This window comes from Trichosurus vulpecula, chromosome 3 (genome assembly GCF_011100635.1).
Source record: "Trichosurus vulpecula isolate mTriVul1 chromosome 3, mTriVul1.pri, whole genome shotgun sequence".
NCBI lineage: Eukaryota > Metazoa > Chordata > Mammalia > Diprotodontia > Phalangeridae > Trichosurus > Trichosurus vulpecula.
The window spans coordinates 104,511,801-104,533,258 of record NC_050575.1 but is presented as its reverse complement, the minus strand read 5'-3'; the positions used below and the strand labels follow the sequence as shown (position 1 = coordinate 104,533,258).

The 21,458-nt window shown below is 41.5% G+C and overlaps 1 protein-coding gene across 1 annotated transcript in view; it reads right to left on the bottom strand.

The window, feature by feature from the left end:
* PTPRT (protein tyrosine phosphatase receptor type T) overlaps positions 1-21,458 on the bottom strand; it is a 360,616-nt gene that overhangs the window by 322,548 nt on the left and 16,610 nt on the right. Inside the window, exon 3 of the mRNA XM_036749775.1 lies at positions 20,843-20,952. Within this exon, the coding sequence (XP_036605670.1) occupies positions 20,843-20,952 (110 nt within the window). The remainder of the gene's footprint in view (positions 1-20,842; positions 20,953-21,458) is intronic.

Below are 21,458 nucleotides of genomic sequence, written 5' to 3'. Positions count from 1 at the left end.
TAGATAATGCCTGTCTGTCTCTTCTAAGAATGACTGGAAAAGAAATAGTCACAACAATGCTTGATATCCTAATATTAAGTAAAGTAGCCAAGTATTTCAAAAGAACATGGGAAGAGTTATTAAGCCTGTATCATGAACAAAGCACTGTGCTAAGCACTAAAGATAAAGAGAGAAAAAGAAGACAGTACCTTATCTCAAGGAGCTCACATTCTAATGAAGGAGACAGCATACGTGCAAAGTTCTGGCTGCAAGTCAGATGGAAATGCTTTGTGGTCCGTAGGGGGCAGCAGCAAAACAGATGGTAATATTTCTTCTTTAGTCATTTCTACTGATAAAATGATAATCACTTTCTGATTGGGCCATTTGACAGTGCCAAGGATTTTGCTGGCAAGAGCTTTCTTCTCTGGGTCCTCAGTAGCTGAGGCTGTAGCCCCTGCAGGAAGGTGCCAGACTACATCTTCATCATCATCCTTCCAAAGAGGATCACTAGGCTGGAAGCATTGCTATTTCTGAGGCTCCCGGATTCTACAAAATTGTTCTAGACAATGACAGTTAAAGAGAAGAGCACTGTGGATGTGACAGCTCAGGAGAGGACCTGAAGGAGGTAGAGAAGCTGGTTTGTTTGGGGGTGATTCCTCTTGTTGCCAAGAGAAGAATGATTAGACTCACAGAATGGGATCATAGACCCTCTGCACTAGAAGAGACCTTAGAGCTTGATTAATAATTACTTAAGAAACTGAGGCCCATCCAGGATGGAAATGATTTCACCAAGTAGAAGTGGCTGGGAGACGGTCTGCAAAACTGACTCAGTGTTTTGGACACATTTTTTATGCCTCAGTCAAAAGGTCAAGTGGATCATCAGGATGTCTGGGTAAGTCCAGACTTCCTTGAGTAGCAAATTGTAGATGTATTGTAGTTGTTAAGGAGAGGGAAAAAGAACAGAGTGGCCGATTCAAGGACTGGCACTTAAGGGCCTCTTACTGGGTACTGAAGTTAAGCTGGTTACTATAACTGAGTAGCACTTTCCTGACCACAAAAAAAGTGGAAAAACTTACAGTCTCTAGAGAACAATGGAACAACTTGTGATTTCAGAGACAAGAGAGTAAAACTGAAGCAGGTACTCCCTTGCAATAAGTCTCATGAAGGGCAGCCTTCAAGAATGGAAGTATTTCCGTTACAGCTGGATTCTACCGTAGTGCTTTAGGATTTACAAAACATACTCCTCAGAACAGCTTGGTGAAGTAAGTCCTACAGGGATCATTGTCCCAAATTTTACAATCTTGGGAGTGGGAAAGCGACTTTTCCAAGGTCACTTGGCTAATAATCCTGGCAGGATTCAAGCCCAGGTCTTCTAATTCCAGGTCTTTTCAATATGCCACATAGTCCAAGACCTTCAGGGGGGGAGTAAAGAACTATTTAAGGCTGATCCTACCTTTACAATCTTCAGGCAGAAGCTAAAAATAATGATAATAGCTAGCATTCACATAACACTTTAAGATTTGCAAATTACTTTACAAATATGCATTTGATTTTATTTGATCTTTACAAAAACCCTGGGAGGTACATGCTATCATTATTCCCATTTTACAAATGAGGAAACTGAGGCAGATAGAGGTCAAGTGACTTGCCCAGGGCCACACAGTTAGTAAAGAAGCAGATTATGAAATAAAGTCTCCCTGACTCCAAATCCAACACTCTATTTGCTGTTCCACCTAGCTGTCTCCTTGTCATATTATAAAGGGGATTTCTTTCATACATGAGTCAGACTATGTGGCTACTGAAGTCCTTTCCAACTCTCAAATTTCCTGATTCTATAATAATTGATCTAGATTAATTATCTGTAATAATCAATCTCTGAAAAAGTAAACAAACTTTGACTTGGTAAGTATTTATATAATATATATTGTCAAAGACTGAGCAAGAGAAATTTTCCACTTCACCATTAACCTACAGTGTGCACTGGGGATATAACAAAAGAAGACCCTTTCATTCAGTATCTTATTTCATGTAACTGTTTCCTCTGAAGTTAAAAACCAAGTTAAATAGCTCACAAGGAGGCAACAGGAAAAGGGCAGCCTTGAAGAGCCCAAGTTACATAGTCGATGAGAACTATAATACCTGACAGATCGTTTGAAGCCCGATATCCTGAGACAACAAGACATTCACCTCCTATGAAGGCATGGAAATCCAGGAAAGCCCCTCCTTTGATTCTTAGCACCCTGGACAGAGATTTTTTTAAACTTCCTGAAAGGAGGGTCGAGAAAGTTGGCCCATTAAATGCTGCAAATTCATTGCTGTGCATCCCACGTGGAATACAAATAAGGAAAAATGGTAAAACACAAAGGATGAAAAGAAAATACCTTGTGATGTTTAAAGAGACAGTTTGCTACTTAAATATCGCCTGTGGGCATGGCTCAGTGAAGGCCTAAGTGGCTGCATGTTCTGCCGCACTTTACAAATGTCTCTAGGATGGCCATGCATCACAACAATGCCTTCCATCTTCGATCAAGGAACATAAAGAATAGCTCATACTGAGGAGTATAGAAATAACTTTTCATTTTCTCCCCTTTTCTTTTGAAAAAAAATCCTGGCTCACTCACAGGCATACACATACTCAACACACACACACACACACACACACACACACACACACACACACACACACATCTCTCCCTGAGGATATTTTTCTTTGGCATGTGTTGATCAAATGCCCGGGAGATTAATTATTTCCAGAATCCCTAGGAGAAGAATGCTGGTGACCATGCGCAGGTAGTTCATTTTTCCAATGTAATTAACGCAGGGATGTCACACGGGAGGGCAGCGAGAACTACCAAAGAGAGGTCCAGAAGAATAACTCTAGGATCTCTGGGAATTGATACACAAACTCCAAACCCCAAAACACCGCCATTCTTCAGCCCATTAAACAAGCAAAAATCTCCAGGCGTTTGGGAGCATCTCTCCCTTCACATATGCTGAACACGCACAAGGGCGAACACATGCACAAACACTGCAGGAATGTTTTTTTTATGTGGCAAACCCCCACATTTTTCTACTCCTGAAATGAATGATTAATGTTTATTGTAAAAACTATTTATTACTACAGGGACATTATTTGCTGTACTTTTGGTAAGAAAAAAAAGTGCTATACATCTGTTGATTCCCACTGTCATGATGTCTGGCTACATCAAAAAGCACCTGTGCTGTAATAGGAAAAAAAAACACCCTAAGGCAAATATATTAGGTTCCTGATATTCACAAGTGGGTGACAGACAGCTATAATGGGGCCTCTTATACAAGTGTAACTTACATGCATTTATACAGAGCTTTCTCTCCTTCCCAGTCTATGAGAGCCATACATCACCCTGCTTACCTTGGTGTAATACAGAGGTCCTAGAACACCTGTCAATCTCTCTGTCAGCCCTGAGGATCTCTGGGTAGCATCTGCATGGGGAGAGCCTTCATTTTTCATGCTTTTTGAGAGGAAATAGATTGCCAGGGTTTGGAAAGTGGGATATAAGCCAGAAATTTCTAGTCCTGGAGCCAAATACACCGGTTTTTGGGTTTGTTTTTTTTTGACTCAGAACAGGACTTTCACAATTTGTAGCTGCTGCTGTTGTGGGAGGGCTCAGGTGTTACCCTGAGGCTCTACTCCAACCCCCTCCCCAGGAAGCAGCCCATTATTTTGGCACTGATGCTGTCTCCTTGATGAGAGGTACATTCCTTGCCTTGTTCTGACTACCTCATCCAAACACACTGATGAAGGCTGACTTCTGAAGCAGGCATTACCATAGTAGGAAAAACACAGGCTCTAGGGTCAGAGGGCCTGGTATCAACTTCCAGTTCTGCTGCTTAAGACTGGTATAAAGTTGGTTAAGTTTCTTAATACTCCCCTTTTTTCAAAAAAATGTAAAATGAGAGAGTTTGACTAGATGGTCTCTAAAGCCCTTTCCAACTCCAGGATCCATCTGATTGTTGACAATTGATTTTTCCTCATTCATACAGCTGAGTTTGGCCTTTAAAGGAACGAAGGCAGGGAGAGAGACGCAGACAGAGACAGAGCAAGACTAGATATTGAAGAGCTGCAGAGAAACACAGAGAGAAGAGGGATGATATAAAATATGAACTTGGCTCCCCGGAGGGTGGTCTATGCTTCTATAAAACCTCTCTAAGTTTTGTAAAACCTCCAGGAGAGTAGGAACCATGTCTCATGGCTGGCAGCCAACAAAGGAATCTACAGAGAGGAAAGGGGTCCCTGAGACAGCCTGGGAGTTGCAAGAATGTGAACTAACAGAAGTAGAAAGGTTGAGAAGTTTCTGGGCCTAACCAAGTTCCTGAATCATGATGATAGTGGTGGTGGTTAACATTTGTACAGCAATTAATATGTACCTGGCACTGTGCTAAATGCTTTACAATTATTACCTCATTTGATCCTCACAAAAGCCCTGTGAGGTAGGTGTTATTATTATAACCACTTTACAGATGAGGGAACTGAGGCTCACAGTAAAGTGACTTGGTCCAGGGTCTCACAGTCAGTAAACATCTGAGGGCCCCTTTGAACTCAAGTCTTCCGGACTCCAGGACAGATGCTTTGTTCTTGGACCAAGAAGAATAGGTTCTAGACTAAGCTGGGGCTAGAATCGAGGAGCAGAAAGGGACACAGTCTTGATATAAAGGCACAAAAGCAAACCTTGCCCTTGACTGGTATAGTGAGGCATATGGACTGTGCTTTTCCACTTGGTATAAAAGTCAATGCTTTATCAATCCTGAGTTCTTTCCGCTTGCAAGGAATATCCACCCATGGTAGTACTGCCTGTCTAGAGGACCATGTATTCACTAGGGAGCTGTGGCTCACCATGAGGGATTGCTAGCTTCTAGCATTCTGAGTGCTTTTTCCTTTGTGGGAGAAGGTACGAGTGTGCTGAACCTCAGTTCTGGGCCTCATGGAATGGCGGGTCAATTCTAGGACTTCTCAATGATCACACTTTCTTTGGCTTATGCTGCCATCCAGGGTTTCTCTGAGACCACCAGAATTTGTCATCTATCTAAATCTCAGCAATAAAAAAGGAAAAACGGTCTTGGGCGAACATGATACCAAGTATTAGCCAGGTTTCATTTAACCTGACACAAAAGCTAATGATTTGCTAATGTCTGCATATGTAATAAAGATAATTCCCTTTCCCTCTCCAATAGGCCTCTGTCTTCTTCAGAAACATAGCAATATTAATAATAATAGCCATAGTAATAACTAACATTTATATAGTGCTAAGTGACAGGCACTGTGTTTTGATCTACACACATTTCTGGATTTATAGTAAAACCCCAACTACTCTATTGCTTTAAAAAAAAAAGAACTAAGGACTGACAGTCAATCACTCTCTGCATCTAAACAGTCCACATAACTCACAAAGCCAGTGAAGAACAAGGCCTAATTTTGCTTAAATTTCTACTCTGTAGCCCTGTCCGCCATTGCTTCTCAGCTTTTGCCTGATAATTCCTCAGGTTGGTGCAGGAGCTCATCTGCCACTTCACCACTGTCATTTCACTAATTCTAGCTTGAATTCCAACCAATCCCAATATGGCCTAGGAAACCACAGCTCTCTTTCTGCCTCCATGAGTCCTGGTTTCTCTTGTCCTGGGGAGCCTCGTAGGCTCGGCAGATATGTCAGTCTCCTTCCAGAGAACCAAGTCCATGTTTGCCTATAGTCCCTGTCTCTAGGTCATTTCCTGACAGCTCTCCAGGCTTTTTGCCTCTTCCCATGTGTGTCCCCTTTTAAGGGCCAGGCCCAAAGTTTGTGAACTAGCAGTGAATCATTCCTTAATCGTCCGTCACTCATCAGCCATGATCGATGTGTTGTCGATGGGGCGACAAGGACTCAGCACCAGGAAGGAACTCATGTTATCAAGGAAATACCATCAATGGAAGGAAAGGGCAACTATGCCTGACTCATACCCACTACGTTGCTATTACATACACACAAATGCCTGTGCAGCTTACATTTACTTAAGAGGAATAGTTTGAAAGTTGTTGAGATTACATGTGCAAAGCACTTTGACAGGACAAACTAAAGATGCCCCAAGAAAAATGTTCACAATGTTATCATCTTTAGGATGATGATGATGATCTCAGCAGTTCATAGTGATATGAAACTTTGAGAATTACAAAGAATTTCTTTTTTCACCTTTAGACATTAAATATAGTTGTTTATTTACGACTTAAATTATTATTTTGCAACATGGCTATCCTTGTTTATCTATTTCAGAAAACTGATCTACTCAATCAATATCATTTTTTTTGACAAAATATTGAGCCAGCCACTGTTGGGACAATCTGCAAATGAACAATGGCTGTCCTCGAGGTTTGGGATGGGCTGGGTGATAAGGCCACATAAAACTGTCCAGGATTCTCTGGATCATAGGACCATATACCTAGGGGAAGAGGTCTCAGAGGGCATTTAGTTTACTCCCCTGATTTTATAGATGAAGAACTCAAGGCCCAGGGAAGTTGAATAATGGGCTTACGGCCACATCAGAGGAAGGATTTGAATTCAAGTCATAAGCATCCAGTCCATCAGCATCAAATGTTGGATATGGACCCAAATTTTCCTGACTGCAAACCTGGTATTGCATTTGTTACTCTATGTAGCAAAGATGATTATCTATGAATTTCGCCATGGCTTTGTCTAATTCCTTTTCAATCCCTAAATCATTTTTACCATATGGCATCCCTATTTATTCTTTGCTTCCATTCTTCTTACTGTTAGACTGTTCAAATATGTGCATAAAGTCTGTAAGATAATGGAATATTGCTGTGCCATAAGGACCAACAAATAGGAAGAATTCAGAGAAGCATGAGAAGACTACATGAGTCTCCTATTTGGTCTCCCTGCCTCAAGTCTCACCCCACTCCATCTTCCACACACCTGCTAAAGTGATGTTCTTTGAGCCGAATCTGACCACCCCTCCAAGTCCTGTCTACCTACTGAGTAAATCCCAGTGGCTCCCTCTAGGATCAAACATAAATGCCTCTGTTTGGCATTTAAAGCTCTTCACAATGTGATCCCATCTTATCTTACCAGTCTTATAATACCTGATTCCTCTCCATTCACTGTAAGGTTCAGCCAAACTGGTTTTGTTATTATTGTTTACAGGTGAACACTTCTTCTACTATCTTGGTGTCTTTTCCCTGCCTGCCTCTCACATTTGGACTGTACCCTCTTCTCATAACTGCCTTTTGGAACCTCTCACTTCCTTCGAGACTCAGCTCAGGCACCAATTTCTTCACAAAGCTTCATCTGATCCCCATCATTGCTACTGCCCATCTTCTGCCCTGTAGGTGTATTGTATATATGTACATATGTATATGCTGCCTGCCCCCCATTAGAATGTAAACCTCACTAAGGCAGGGACGATTTGTCACTCTCTTTGTAACCCCAGAGCCTAACACAGAGACTAGTAGATAGAGCATAACAGATACTAAATAAATGTTTGTTTCTCAGTTGATTGACTCCTATGCAGAAATGCAAAATGAAGAAAGGAGAGGCAAAAGAATAATCACCATGATGATTGCTGCAATGGAAATGAAGTCAATAGGAAGAAACAACAGAACGCTGGGCCAATTGAACTGCTGATGTTAGTATTGTACTGACAAAGTTAGAAAACATGTCTCTCCTTTCCCTTAATCTCTAATCTAACTTTTTTTTTCTTCTGGAGAGGAAATGAACTTTGTGAGGGCATCTGAGTGTTCACCATGAAGTATGTGTTGTATCAAAACAAAGTGTATCAATAAATTACAAATAAAATCACCATGTTCTGAGTCCCCCATGTACCCCAAATTCCCATAGATTCCATGCTAATTGACAGGAGAAGTAAAACATGCCCAATTTACCCAGTCTAAATCATAGCTTTTCTTTCCTTCTCATTTCTTGAATGGCTGAGGCATGTGCATTGTACTTTTTGGATTCCTCATCCGAGTAGATAGTTCTTTCCCATTCTCTCTTCATTAATGTTTTAACGTTTACTTCCCTCATTTCCAAAACTGCAATCCTCCTTTCTCCTCAAAGAAAGTGTTCCTGTTCCACTCAGTACATACTGGGATTGCACCCTGACTCTTGAGGCCTGTGCATCTTCCCAGTCTGAGACTAACCATCTGCATCCAGGAAAACATTGACAGGTTTCAAATCCATTGTATTTTTAAAATACGTCTTGCAAGCAGGAACTATGTAGCCTGAGCCTTATTTCAGATGTGGCTGTGTTTTATTTAACACCGAATGCCAGGCTCTGAGAATAGCTTGCAGGAGAAATGTCAATCAACTCTCCAGCATGATCAAGGCACCCATTCCCCAGCTCATTAGGGCCTTCTCATTCTGTTTAAGCTGTTCACATTTATACGTCGTAATTAGGAACTTAGCGATTCTGACTGCTAAACAGAAAAGCTCACTGGGTACGTTCACATGCCTGAATTTTAAATATGCTTACTCCCCGTTAACTCAGTTCCTTAGGTAAAGTCTGCTGGCTGAATTCCTACATCCTGAGCCATGAGAATTTAGGGACAGAGAAGTGGAACAACTGATTGCATTGAAACATATATTGATTATTGTTTTTCATGACCCGTTAAGTGCTTGTCGCCAAACGATTACACCACAGAGTTTTAGACAACTGATTTGTGGTTGGCTTCCCATATTGACCCTAATCAGGCTCTGAAGTACCATCTGTAATTTTGATGGTCTGCATTTCATGGTGAGCTGGAGTTCTGCAGGTGTCCCTAAATCAGAGAAGGGAAAACATCACAACCTTAATAACATGTGTATGAACCTCTCTTCCAGCTTGAGTATCACAAGAGGCGTTTCGGCCAAGCTGAATTTTAAGTTTTGTAAGATCTTGCAGAAAAAAAATCATGATTTTAGCTTATTCCAACGTATCTTAGGGCCAAGTATCTTTCATCTAGTCAGAGCTGCAAATAGAAAAGGGGAAGGAGGAAATGGAAGAAGAATTTAAGCACCTACTATGTGCCACATACTATGATAAGCATTTCACAAATTAGATCCTCCTAACAACCCTGGGAGGTAGGTGCTATTCTTATCTCCAATTTTACAGATGGAGAAACTGAGGCAGACAGTGGCTAAGAGACTTGTCCAGGATCACACAGTTAAAAAGTGTCTAAATTCCGATTTGAACTCAAGTCTTCCTGGCTCTAGGCCCAGCATTCTATCCATCCTACCACCTAGCAGCATTTACAAGAACATTCATTCCACTGGTCATCAGCACCTTGGACACAATAGGTACACGATTATATAACTTAAATAAAAACGATGGAGACCACAAGGTCAATGAATTGTCCCAGTATTGACAAGGATTCACCTACTCATCTTATGCAACTTTCTACCTCCTACAAGAAACTTCCTTTCAACATTTCTTATGGAAACGCCCTGCTTGGGCATTTCCAGTGGCCAGGAGCTCACTACTCTTTGGAATAGTCTATTCCAGGGTTGGACAGAGTGAAAAGAGCACTGGATCTGGAACCAGAAAACCTGGTTCACATCCCAGTTCTGCTATTTACTAGCTGTGTGATTTAGCCAAGTCGCTGCCTCCTTCTTGGCCTTAGTTTCCTTCTCTGTAAAATGAGGGAGGGGTTGGATCAGCTGATCTCCAGGTCTTTTTCAGGCTCTAATTCCTATGTTTTTACACTGGATTATATAGCCAGGGATGAAGGGGCTTTTTTAAAATTGCTCAGTGAAAGAAAGGAAACAGGCATTTATTAAGTACTACTATGTGCCAGGCACTGTGCTATGTGCTTTACAAACATTATCTCATTTGATAATGGGGAGAGGGAGTAGTAAGAGGGACAGATTAATTAAAAAAATACTTGTTATTTGAAAAATAAAAAATGATAAACTATATCCTACAACTGATAGGAATGTCTTCTTTCTATTTAATTAAAATATGCCTTCCTGTAACTACTCTGACTTGGTGTGAGTTTAGTCCTTTGGAGACATGCAGGCAAAAGGCTAATCTCAGCTTCTAAAGTAAATCCCTTAATAAAGTGAATTACATTTTCATTGATTCATTCACTCATTTACTTATTCATTCATTCTTCATCTTTTTAGCACCATTATTCTTTTGGTGATGTTGTATGAGCCAAAGTCATGGAATATATCTATGATAAATTAAAATGGAGGGAATTATTTACTCATCTCTCTATCTCTGTTTCTCTATCTCTGTCTCTCTCTCTCTCCCTCTTTCTCATTAGCTGTTCTGGTTGCCACGTAATGCTGTTGACTCAGGGAGAGTTTACTCAAGCTTCTGTCTCTTTCACATGAGCTGCTGTTAAGCCACATCTCCCCCATCCTGTATTTGCACTGACTAGTACTCCATAGATCCTCTCCCTGGAGGGTCTCACATTGTCGGATCATGAAGTATATGCCTGTCAGCCCATGATAATTGACAAGGAACACTGGGGGAGGGAATCAATTTGAACCCATCTTGAACACAAGTAGCAATAAAACAAGGCATGCTAGGCACTCTGGGACAGGCTCATTCCACTACATTAGCACACACTCCACTTTACGGTGATTTGATCCTCCTAATAATGTCAATAATATTTCATCCCTGGGTTGTTTTAAGAATGGGCAGCAAAGTTACAAAGCTGGTAAACTCTCTCTTCTGTGTCCCTCTTTTGGCATTGCTTTTGATGCCAGGAATTTGGAGCCCTCCCCGCCCCCACTCTGCCTCTCTCTCTACACACACACACACACACACACACACACACACACACACACACGCGCATACACACAAAATATACAATAATATATTATATAGACACACATGTACATACATATCCACATGTACATGTGCCCATACATATTGTTTGTATATATGTATTTGTTTGTGTATATATATATTTATACATTTTATGAAATTTTAGGCTTTACTGGATGTGAGAGGCCATCAAATGACACCATGTAAACATGTGCTGTCCTCATCTTTAATCTCCAAAATGGGAATAATAATTCCATCTCTGGCCTTCGGTTTACACATCTGCATAATGAACAGGTTGAAACAGATGATTCTAGTGGCACCTCCCAGCTTTAATAACCAATAATTCTCTGCTGCTAAGTCCTTCACAATCTGACTCCCATCTCCCTATCCAGGCTTATTGCACATTACTTTCCTGCATATCCCCTCTGTTGCTACTAAATGAGCTTGCTTGTTATTCTTCATGCACAACATTTGGTCTCCCTCCTCTCTACCTTTCCTCAGGCTGCTGCCCATGCCAAGAATGCATTTCTTTCTCACCCCCACCTCTTACGAGTTCCTTCAGCAACTCAGGTGACACCTACTTCATGAGGCCTTCCTCATTTCCCCTTCAACAACTCAGGTGACACCTACTTCATGAGGCCTTCCTCATTTCCCCTTCAACAACTCAGGTGACACCTACTTCATGAGGCCTTCCTCATTTCCCCTTTCCCAGATCTTACTGCTCTGCCTCCCCAGCCTGGCACATAGTAGGCACCCTAATAACTGTTGACTAATTGATTGTCACCCTCATAGGGCTGCGTGATGATTCCATGGAATTACATATGAGAAAGTCCCTTTAAATCATATACATTTTGATCTAAACATAAGGCTATTATTTATTATTACCTTGCATTTGGAAAGTACATTGTAGTTTTCAGAGCATTTCCAAGCAAGCAATTAACAGAATAATTTTAATAGAAAAATATCAAGGCTACCATTCATCCAAAAGCTATTCTTCTTTTGGTCAACAAAAATTGAATGTTTTTACTAGAGATTTATGTTCAAAGACAAACTTTTGGAGGGGTGAGCAATTGGCTTTTGGTTCCTTTCCCTTCCTAAAGTAAGGAGGTGTGTGCTTTGTCCTGTGAGTTACAGGTGCTGCCAGTATTTGCAGACCTGGATGGGTTTTTTCTTTAAAAAAAAATCCAAGAATCTCAGAGTTGACCTGGCTCAGGGATCACTTGGCTCCAGCCTCACCCGGAATGTGAATCTCCCCCTCGACATCACCAATAAAGGTTCACCCAGGCTCTATGTGAGAACATCCAGCGATAAGAGAGCTCTGTAACTTCTGAGGCAGCCCTTTCTATTGTTGGACGGCTCTCACCGGGAAAAAAAAAACAAATCTTCCTTTAACTAGGGGTCCCAGCTTGACCCTCTGATACCCCATGGTTTTCCCTCATAATAGCCTTTTAACTATCTGAAAACAAGGATCATATCTCCATTAAGTCTTCCTTTTCATGGGCTGGCTCCCAGGCCTGAAATATTTCTCTTCTTCATCTCTACCTCTCAGTTTCCCTGGCTTCCTTCAAGACTCAATTCATCTCCCACCCAGGAGGGCGTCCCTGGTCCCCAACCTCCAAGCTGCAAATGCTTTCCCCTTCCAAATTTTGTTGTGTAGTTCATTCATTTACTTGTGCCTTACTCTTCATCACCCTGTGAATCATACTGTCCATGGGACATCTTCTTAGCAAAGATACTAGAGTGGTTTGCCATTTCCTTCTCCAGTGGGTTAAGGCAAACAGAGGTTAAGTGACTTGCCCAGGGTCACAGAACACGGTACATTTTCCAGCACCAATTCTGATTTTGCATCTAGGGAGGGACTTTCTAGCACCCAGCTGTCTTACACACAGCCGGAACTTACAGGATCTTAGGACAGAAAGATGGACAAAACACTAGAGATCTTCTGGTTCAATACTCTCATTTTACCAATGAAAATGATAACAATAATAAAAATAACAATAATAATTTGTATTTATACAGCACTTTAAGGTTTGCAAAGCACTTTAAAAATATCTCATTTTCTCTTCACAACAACCCTCAGAGGTAGGTGCTATTATTATCCCCATTTTATAGACAGGGGAACTGAGGCAAGCAGAGGTTATAAGTGACTTGCCCAGGGTCCCATAGCTATCAAGCATCTGAGGCTGAATTTAAACTCAGGTCTTGCTGCCTCCAGGTCTGGCACTTTATCCACTGTACCACTTAGTTGCCAAGTGAAAATGACGCCCAGAGAGATTAAGTCGCTTGCCCCAAATCACAGAGATCAAAATTCAAACCTAGGTTCTCTGACTCCAAATCCAGGGATCTTTCTGCTACTCCATCTTGCTTCTTTCAGTTCCTTCCATGGTATAATGGTACCCTGGACTCTGAACACAGCTAAGTTCAAATCTCAGGGGAACCTTCCTGTAACCTCATCGTGAACAATTACCTGAAGGCAGGGATGTGGCAAAGAAGAAAGAAACCCTGCTCTGGAGTTAGACGAGCTGGATTTAAACCCTGCCCCAGATACTACTTATGTGACTCTGATCAGGTAAGTTTCTGGGCCTCTGCTTCCTTATAAAATAAGGGGTTGAACTAAATGGCCTCTGGGGACTGTCCCTGCTCTAGGTTAATGATCCTCAGATCAGGGCTCAGTGCCTAAGTGAGGACTCATCTCAGGGCTTGTCAGTTTCACCCTCAGAACTCATAAGGGTGATCCACCCATCCTGCGCCCACTTGGAAAACTCATCCTCATATGAGATTAATTCTCTCCTCTCCTCTCTCACTACTTCCAAGCTCCCTCAATAAAACCTCCCTACATTTTGCCTGGATCTTGGTTATTCTGCTTCTCTCCCATATACGCAGTGAATCGCCTCTCTGCTTATTACTTATTACTCTCTTATTACTCTCACTGTCTCAATGCCAAGTCAACAGCTTGACACCACAAAAGGTCACTATCATCCAACATCCAAGGTCCTCCAAAATCTAGCTCCAGTCTGCCTCTGTAACCTTAGGCCATGCTACTCCTCTACAAAAATTCTCTAGTTAGGCTTATCACCTGTTCTCTGAACACAGAATGTAAGTCATTCTCAGCCCCCACTGCTTCTCAAGTCAGTCTCTCCTGCTCCATAACCAGACACTAGCCCTGAAACAACTTTTTAAAGGCTGTTAGAGAAGCTTAGCGAACAGCAGACCCCATCTACTCCTTTTGATAAGCCTTTCCCCACTCCAACACAGCAAGTTCCACCCTTTTTCACACCTTCTTCTCCTTTTGACTCCATAACACCTTTAGTTCCTGATAGACACTATCTCCCAAAGCATCCTCTTCCACTTTTAGAAAGCTCTAATTGTTAGGAAGTTTATCTTTACACTGAGAGGAAAGTTACCCGTTTGCAACTTCTACCTGTGACTGCTAGTTCTGCCCTTCGGAGTAAAGTACTACACGTCAAATTTTCTTTTCCCAAGTTGACCTTGCAAATACTTGGCTCCCTCTAAATCTTCTCTTCTCAAGGTTAAATATCCTCTTTCTTTAGTTGATCTAACTCTGGTCCTCTCCATAGGCATGCCTACAGCAGCAAAGGCACAGATTTCCATGTCTACCTATGACCCTGGTCACTTTCTTCCTCTGTCTTTGCTCAAGTTTATCAAGTGTCCTTCCTAAAATGTTGCACCTAGAACTGAACACAATACTCTAGACAGGCTCAGACCAAAGCATCAAAGAATGGAACTGCCTTTTCCTTTGTTTCTGAATATGCCCCTATTAATGCAACCAAGATCGAATTAGCTTTTTTTAGACACAATATATGATGATCCTTGAATCATACATTTGGATCTGGAAGTGATCCAAGAAGTCATCTAGTTCAAGTCCCTCATTTTGCAGAAAGGAAACTGAGGTTTTGAGAAAAGTTAATTGATTGCCCAATGTATTATGACAATTTAGATTTGAAGATCTTTCCCACCCATTAATAGGCCATGTGACCTGCATACATCACAGGAAGCCTAAGTGACATGTGATAGGAGGAGCTTGCTGAGAGGAAAAGGAAAGTGCATCACAGCAAATGCTGAGAGAGCAGTTAGAGCTGAGGGAAAGAGCAGACATGTGCTGTGCTGTGAGTGTGTTTGTGGAAAGACCCCGGCAGTGGGGCAGAAGGTTATGGGATGGCAAGGCTCCATGCTCCTTGCTGTTATGATAAAGTGGGCTTACTGGTTTTGGGAGAAGGTTGCTACTTGGATGGGTTGGACTTACTGGTTATGGAGTTTGGTCCTCTGGTGTCTGAATAAACATTTTACTTCTTCTATCTTCTATATGGAGACTCATATTTTGCGATACAGAACTACATAGGCATATTCACAATTACCCACAATGTGTTTATTGACTTGCTAATACATAAGGTCACACAGGTAAAGTGGAAGGATTTGAATTTCAACCCACATAATCTGATGCTCTATCTAGCACTCTCTTCTCTTCAGGACATATATTATACTACTGATTCATTCAGAGATTATAAATTTACTAGAACCCAAATACTTTTCATTTGAATGGATGTCTATGTCTGTACCATTTTGTATTTGTGCCACTGATTTTTTTGAAATAAGTGTAGTATCTGAAATTTGTCCCTGTTACATTTCATGTTACTTTATCAGGCCCATTGCTCTAGGCTATCATGATCTTTTTGGACCCTGTCTCTGTGATGAATGTACTGGTTATAGCTTCCATAATTATACTATCTATAAACTTGGTAAATATATAAAGCATGCTTTCGCTGGAGTTACTGATGATAATGGTGAATGACACAAAGCCCAGGACAGATCTCTGGGGCACTCCAGTAGAGACCGCTTTCCAAGTTGCTCTTGATCCATGGATAACTTTTGTTTTTTGCTCCAGTATACCTTAACTATACTATCATGTAGTTGATATATGTCCATTTTGTCCATAAGCACCTCATTAGAGACTTTGTCAGATACTTTTCCTTTCATCACATGGCCACTATATTTATCTACCTGCTAATCTTTTGTCTCTTTCAATGGTTCTTCCCAGATAAGCTCAACAAAAACATTTAGCCAGTGCTGACAGAGTCCTTTGAAATATGATGAGCACATAGTTCCTGTTCACCACTTCCAGCAAAATCATCTTCATGCAAAGATTTTTTAGCACAAAGTTCACAAAACCCAAAGATCTTTTTTCACATGAACTTCTTTTCAACCATGTATCCCATATATTGTACTTGCAAAGATGACTTTTTGAACCAAGGGGAAGTTTTTACTTTTAACACTATAAAATTTCATCTTAATATATTCAGTCTTGTGGTCCATTGTTTCAAAAACTTTGAGAATTCTGTCATAAAATCTGTTATTTCTGCTCTTCTTATTTCCTCTCTGGGTGCCATTTTTGACTATCTGGAACTCTTTTTCTACCATATCCTTTTCATCCTGGAAGATTCCTATAGCCTCCTTCTCTAGCCGGTCAGTTCCTTCTGGAACTTCCATTTTAAGGAAAGGTTTAGGCTAGCTATTTTCACTCCGTCATTCCTCTCCAGCCTCCAGGCACATAGTAATTGATTCATAATTGCATCTTGACTTGACTTATATATGTGTCATCTGAGAACCTGAAAAGCATGCCATCTTTTAATTAGGCAACCCTTTTACGAAAGTGTTAAGTAACAAGCTTAGATCCTGGAGGCTCTCCACTACACACTTTCTTAAGAAGATAAGTCAAACCACTGATGACTATTCTTTGGGTATGTGTAATAAACCATTTCTAAATCTACCATACTGCACTGCTACCTGACCAATACCTCTTCATTTTGTCCACAAGAATATCATATTGTTGTTATTCAGTTGTCTTTCAGTCATGTCTGACCCCATTTGGGGTTTTCGTGGCAGAGATAGTGGAGTGTTTTATCTTTTCTTTTCTCCAGCTCATTTTACAGATGAGGAAACTGAGGCAAACAGGGTTAAGTGGGTTGCCCAGGGTCACACAGCTAGTAAGTGTCTGAGGTCATATTTGAACTTGAGTCTTCTTGACTCTAGGCCTGGTGCTCTACTCACTGTAACACCTAGCTGCCCCAGAGGTCTTTAGTATACTACAATGACAATATTGCTTCTGTTTCTGTCTCATTTATCTTCTTCACCATGTGAAATTCTGCCCAAGTTCTTAGATTTCTTCACACTGATATATCTTCTTCATATATGATGCTACTATACATCCCATGTTTATCTATCCTGATTCTCCTGAATAAGGTAGATGGCCTCCCAGGACCACATTCCCATCATGAGTCTCATCCCATCAGGCCTCAGTGATATGTGTAAGATCAAAGTTACCTTCTTCCTTTGGGATCTTTCATTCACCTTGCTTGTTACCTAATGTTTATGCATTTTTATGAAGACCTCTAAAGTCATTCATTGGTCTTTTTAAAATTGCTGCCTCCCTTCTTTGATTTCGCCGCTTGTGCATTTCCAGGTGTCTCTCCTGCTATTTTTCTTTCTACCCTGTTGCTGCTGTCTATGGAGTGTAGCTTGGTACAATCATAGTTTTCTCCCTTCTCTTCCCTTTTTAGTTAAAAGGCCCTTTTGATAAGATTTGGCTAGACTACAAACAAACACGTTCTTTCCAGCTCTTGGTAGGCACGCTCCAACTCTGGCCAGAAACACGCCATTCTTATATATTTTATACTGTGATCCAAAAGTCTAAATCCTCTTCTCAAAAAACCATCATCTTAAATGGCTGTTCACTTCCCATGCCTGTCTTTTTCTTCTGAAGCTTTTGCCTTTAATCAGCAGCAGTGATAAAAACACCACCTGTGTTCTCAAGACCCTTAGTTTCTTGCACAAACCTTTATTGTCTTTAGCAATTGTCTCAATTCTTTCTGGCAATATCATGTCTGCTAATGTAAATCACTAGATAGAGGTAACAGACATCCAGCTTACCTACCTTCTCATAATACATAAGAGGCAGTACGGTATAATAGAGAACTGGCTTCAAAACCAGGAAAATCTGGGTTTAAGCCCTTCCTCTGACACAATGGTTGGGTGACCTTGAGCAAGCAACTAAACCTCTAGGTGCTCAGGCAACTGTCTAAAAATAGAAGTTGTAAAGATGGTGCTGGCCGGCATTGGTAGAGTGAGTCCCCTATATCAGGGAAATCGCAGGTCTAGGATTTGAACTCTGGCTTTCCCAACTCCAGGTCTAGTGAACTATCCATTGTGCCCCCAAGATCACCACATTTTAGGTGACTAAAACTGCCAGCTGTATGCTGCTAGCTCAGGGAAACTGACTGCAAATCAGAACATGAATCATAACATATGGGATAGCAGCTTCCTAATGGGCAGACATTCTCTTGGGGCTAAGCTGAAGTGACCAAGCCAAATTCAGTTGTAAGAGAAACCTCTTTGGAATATCAAGCTTCCAGATGTGTGAAGTTACTGCATTAATCCCACTGCACCTTTCAGATGCTGACAATCTGCTCAGGATATTGGCGGACCTCATGCCTGGTTTGAAAATGAAAGACTTCTAACACCAGCTCCTTTGCAAGTTTTTCTCTCACTGCAGAACATTGCCTACCCAGGTAAGAGTCAAGTTTTAGCAGACGAGTGCTAGCTCATTCTCGGCTAGGAACAAGACTCTACTCACGCTCTTTCCTTTCTAGTACTTACTCTGTGCTCTATTCAGACTGGCCTGCTCACTGTTCCACAGAAATCAGCTCTCCTGCCTTCCTGCCTGGAATGTCCCCCCTTCTCTGCCTTCCTGTCGCTGCTTGTTGAAACCCTACCACTCCACAATTCTAGGTCCTATTTAAATGTCACTTCTTCATAGGAGCATGAAGACTTCTACCACCCCTACTCCCACCAGCTGGAAATGAATTTTCCTTCTTTGGATGTCTTACAGTATTTTATTTGTGCCTTTTTTCATGTACTTACCATACTCTATTTTGGCTTATACTGAAATTACTTGTGTATCCATCTTATTGTAACATGCTATAGTATAAGCTTCTTGAGGGCAGGGGACATTTCTCATTTATTTTTGTATCTTCCTCAGCATCTGTCATCATAGGCACTCAATTAACATTTTATTGAATTTAATTTACATAATCTCAATTGGACTTTGACTGCGGCAAGGTAATCCTTTCATATTCCCTAACTGACTTACTATTCCATTTTTTGGCTTTTTTCAAACCTTTTGATCCTCACTTAAACCTGGCATGGTTCTCTTTTCTCCCCACCTTTTCAGCTGGGAACCTTGCCTTACATTTCACTGAAAAAACCTGAGGCCATTTGGTGAGAGTTTCCTCTCCTCTCTTCCTCATCTCACTTCCCTTAGGTGCTTTCTGCCACTATCTCCTGCTTCACTCCTCCAACTGATCCCATTCCAACCCATCTTCTCCAGTAGTTTGCCTCCTCTATCATCCCTACTCTCTCGTTGATCGTCAATCTCTCCCATTTGTTAGCTGTTTGCTGCCCTAATTTCTACAAGCAAGCCCATGTCTCCCCCATCTTCGGAAATTTCCCATTTGTTCTATCCATCCACACTAGATACTGTCCTTTTTTCTCCTCTATTTTATGGCTAGACTTGAGAAAGCTGATTTATAACTGATGCCTCCACTCCCTTTTCTTCTCACCCTCTTCTAAACTCTCTGTGGTCTAGCTTCCCACCTCATCATTCAACTGAAACTGCTCTCTCCAAAGTTGCCAATGATCTAAATTGCCAATTGTCAAATCTAATGGCCTTTAAAAAAATCTTCATTCTTCTTGACCTCTCTGCAGCCTTTGAAACTATCATTCTCTTTTCCTTGTTCAAAACTGAATTCATTATGTTCTCCCTCAAACTCTCTACTCTTGTATTACTTTTGAGGATACCGTCATTCTCCCAGTTACCAAGGCTTGCAAATCAGACACTGTCCTCAACTTCTCCTTCTGCCTCACTACTAACCTCCACCCCCACCTAGTCATCCAATACGCTGCCAAGCTATTTAGATTTTCATCTTTGTAAAATCTTTCACATTTGTTCCCTTCTCTCCTCTGTCTCCGAGACTTCTACCACCCTGGTTCAAGCCTCTTATTGTGGAATGGTGGTGGGACTGCAGAGTCAGAGAATCTCGCCTCATTTCCAATTTGCCATTTCTCTCTGTCTGTACTGAGATAAGCTCTTTGGGTCCAGGAGAAAACAATTATAATACTGGCAATTTTCTGAGGGAATAAGCATTGGACGCTAATTGTAAAAATCTAATTTGTTTAATTTCATTTATTAAAATGTGGTTTTTGAGACATCCCTTGACACGTGTTTAGATTTTACAACCTTCCCCTCAGCCACACAAGATGCCCTCTCCTCCCTCCCCCTTTACTGGCTGAGGTAGTTCAGAGTTGACCTAATGGCAGTAAATACTAAATAGTACCTGTTTCTCTTTGGACGGGAACCATGAGGGTCTTCCCCTCTCAGTTTAATTTTCTTTTGGAGTTTTGATTAAAGGGACCATCCCTTGATTAACTTCTTAAAGAGGCCTATTCAGTGAATGGGTGTTGCCTCACTCTTAAGTGAGTACATGAAAAGGCCTTAGTCTAAAAGGGCCAGGGTCTCCCATTGCATCCTGGGCCATCTCCAGTCATCCTGATGAGTATCAGGCCACTGGATCCAGATGGCTCTGGAGGAGAAAGTGAGGCTGGTGACCTTGCACAGCCCTTCCTCACTCAAGTCAAAGTCAACTGCAAGTCATGTAGTCATTTCCCTGATGCCATGGTCCTCTTCGAAAACAAAGGACAAACACAACACAACAACAATGGCCATCCTAGCAGTGAGGGAGCTCCTCTCAGTCCCCTGAGGGGTCTCCTGGGCAGTAGAAGGGAAACTTGAGAGCATTTCTGACTAACCCAAACTCTCCACCCACCATGTCCTTCAGAGCTCTGTTCTTCCTCCACAGTCACAGAATGTTGTCAGGATACACAACGATTCTTTGGAACATATACTGTCCGGATTCTCAAAGTAGTTTGCATCACATGAAGCCTGGCAAGCCAGTGCTAAGATACCTCCCTGGAAAAGTTCCTTTAAGGGGCTCTTTACCACCTGGGAATGTCTTACCTCATAGAGTGTGATCAGGCCATTGGTCTCATTGGGTGGTTTCCACTGGACATAGATCTTCTCCTCAAAGGGCCCTCCTTGGATGGATTCAAGTGGAACGGCTCCAGGAACTATGGAATGTGGAGAAGGTAGGAGTCAAAGCAATGCTTATCCTCCAAAAAGCCAATGCCCCTCCCTTCTCTTAATAACTCCATGGGGATCTAAGATGAACTCCTTATTACTTTCCAGCTATTTAGATAATAAGGAAGCTAGTTTGCAGAGTGGATAGAGTTCTGGACTGGTGGCCGACCCAGACACTTAATAGCTGTGTGACTCGGGGCAAGTCTCTTAACCTCTAAAATTCTCACATGTAAATTGAGAATGATAACAGCATCTAATCTCTCATAGGATTGTAGGAACTAAATGAAATGATATATGCGGAGTGTTTTGCAATTGTCTACTATTACTATTTAAACGATGATGATATTTTAGGTGAGAGGAAAGATAGCATTGATATCTCCTCATCCCTTACTCTATAGCTTCTGAGAAGTCAAAGAATGGTGATAGAAAGAGTGCTTTTCAGTGTAGTAGAGTGAATGGTAGTAGGGCAGAGAGTAAAAGCACTAGACCTGGTGTC